Raw genomic sequence first — 2,496 nt, 5'->3', positions numbered from 1 at the left:
TGATTCTAAAATGTGATTTATTTGGTTTATTGCATCTTGATTTATCTGTTTATTTGTTGATTTATATTTGTTTATATTTTTGTTTATTTTACTTTTCATACACACCCATAAGCTGAAAAGGCTTCGGGCAAAGGTCTGCAACCACTATTATTGGGTCACTGATATTCATTTTGTATCTTGATTTATCTGTTTATTTATTGATTTATATTTGTTTATATTTTTGTTTATTATTTTGTTTATTTTAATCTTCATGCACACCCATATTTGTTAGTTGCAGAAAGCTGAAAAGGCTTCGGGGTGAGGTTTGCAACCATTATATTTATGGAGTCACTGATATTTATTTTGTATCTTGATTTATCTGTTTATTTGTTGATTTATTTTTGTTGGTTTATTTTATTATTACTGACATCCATTGAAAATTTGCTGTAAACTTTTTCTGCGAAAATAACTACAAAGCTCAGATATTTGTGTTTCCTGCTCATCAGACTGATCTTGCAGATGCGCATTGTCAAGAACTTTTGGCAAGGCTGAATACACCTGGAAAAGAAAACAGTGAGGTGTGTGGGTATTGTATCTTTGTCTTAATAGTAATATATAGTGTAGTTTATATTAGGCGAAGAGCCACCTAGTGGATGTCCTTAATAAACCATTGTTATTATTATTATTCAACTTTAATTTTTGCATTATCATGATGCTGGCATAATGATCCTGCCATTTCTTAAAAATTGATACAGTTTATTCCATTTCAGAGTAGAAATTATAATTCCCTGAGGAGGCAGATGAATCCAACCATACTTCAGAATGGGAAGTCAAACCAGACTCAAAGGACAGCGGTTAAACATCGTCAAGAGACTTTCAATGCTGCCATGGTCATCCATGGAGGAACAGAAGAAAACCCACGTCCTGCCATTGAGGGCATGCTTGATACCTTGTGTAAAAGGAGTAAGCTTGATGACATGACCAATCTTGTTTCAAGCAATGCTAAGCTCCAGGCAAGGGTAGCATCAGCCCATTGCTCTCGTGAAATAAGATCATTTGAAACTTCAGATGAAAATGTTATTCGAAGTGTTGCCGCATATTATAGTGGGGGAGTGATGGGAAAGAGAAAGTATAAGTCAGTTAGACTTGTTTTGGCAACAAAGGCTAGTACAAAAAAGCAAGGGGGTAGAGAAGCATTGTGCTTTATGCAAAAAAGCCGAATTCCCAAACTATTACCATATGATAAGTTGGTGAGTTATATCAAGCAAGTAGATATTGGAAAGGTTTACTCAGTCGAAGAAGAGTTTTCTAATTATATTCAGGCTGATGAGGTTGTGCATGGCTGTTTCAGGGATTTAAGGGATTATCTTCCTCGGCTTGCAAAGTTTTATTTGCAGACCAAACAAAAATCAAATGAGGCCCTTAAGTGGTTTTCAGAGACAGAAGGGACATTTTTGGTAGCGTTTGGTGGGGATGGGTGTCCCTTTGGAAAAAACAAGAGTGCTTACTCCTTTCTTGTTAGTTTTCTTAATGTTGGAAAGCAAGTTGCATCCAGCTCTGACAACTTTTTAGTTTTTGGTGCAAATTGTGAGTCTGAGTCCTGTGGGGTGGTACAAAATTATGTCAAATATGCATGCAAGCAAATGAAAGACCTTGAAGGTAAGGTTTTTGCTATTGATGGTTTTCATGTCACATTCAAATTTCAAGAGCTGCCAAATGACATGAAAATGCTAGCCACCCTAGCAGGGGAGCTGCCTAATTCTGCTCGTTACTTTTCCTCTTTTGCAACAGTTAGCACTGACGACTACAGGGACCTAGAGGGCCAATTTGTTATTGGTAATTGCAAATGGAAAGTGTGGGACTATAATGAAAGGGTGAAAATTGCAGAGTCAGTTGCAAAATTCAAAGAATCTTTGCCAAAACATCTAAGTGATAAGAATTTCCGTTCAAAGTGACCAGTTTTATTGCTTCAAAGAAAAGCAGGCAAGAATTTTTGCCTCTTGTAGGTAAATATATTGATTTAGCACATGACAACGGGATGAAAGCCAACCCCGCCAAACACCAAGGGATGGTTCTTGGCAAAACCGATTACCCTTTCTCCTTCTTAACCACAAGATGCCTGGAACTTTTTGGAATAATTCTTGATAATGAACTTAATTTCAAGGAACACATATCCTCTGTATGTAAAAAAATAAATAATCAGTTCAGTGTCTTCAAAAGATTTGGCAAACTTATTTCTACCAAAATTATGCTTGGCCTTTATAAAACGTTTATGTTACCCCATTTTCACTACTGTTCAATGATATGGCACTTTTGTAATTCAGAGGACTCTGTTAAACTGGACACCTTAAATAGACGTATTTTAAGATTTGTTTTAAAGGACTGGGACTTGAACTATGATGATCTTTTAGACAAGGCAGGTGTGTGTGGTTTAGCCAACAGGAGGATACAAAATATGATGATTTGTATATCCAGCTGTCTCCATCTTGGTAAATATCCGTGCTAATTGAAACAACT

General features: G+C 36.1%; 1 protein-coding gene across 1 annotated transcript; it reads left to right on the top strand.

Moving 5' to 3' along the window:
• LOC113669221 (uncharacterized) lies at positions 1 to 2,009 on the top strand. Its single transcript, XM_089197764.1, has 3 exons — positions 1 to 297; positions 486 to 557; positions 750 to 2,009. Exon 3 carries the CDS (start codon positions 780 to 782, stop codon positions 1,932 to 1,934), a length of 1,155 nt encoding a protein of 384 aa, XP_089053890.1. The 5' UTR covers positions 1 to 297; positions 486 to 557; positions 750 to 779; the 3' UTR covers positions 1,935 to 2,009.
• The last annotated feature ends 487 nt before the right edge of the window (positions 2,010 to 2,496 follow it).

This window comes from Pocillopora damicornis, chromosome 2, assembly GCF_964200805.1.
Source record: "Pocillopora damicornis chromosome 2, jaPocDami1.2, whole genome shotgun sequence".
NCBI lineage: Eukaryota > Metazoa > Cnidaria > Anthozoa > Scleractinia > Pocilloporidae > Pocillopora > Pocillopora damicornis.
Note: the sequence above shows the minus strand (reverse complement) of the source record. Positions and strands in the feature narration are given on the sequence as shown.

What these genes read in the sequence shown, in the direction of transcription:
- LOC113669221 (XM_089197764.1), top strand. Translation starts at nt 780, where the DNA reads ATGAATCCAACCATACTTCAGAATGGGAAGTCAAACCAGACTCAAAGG.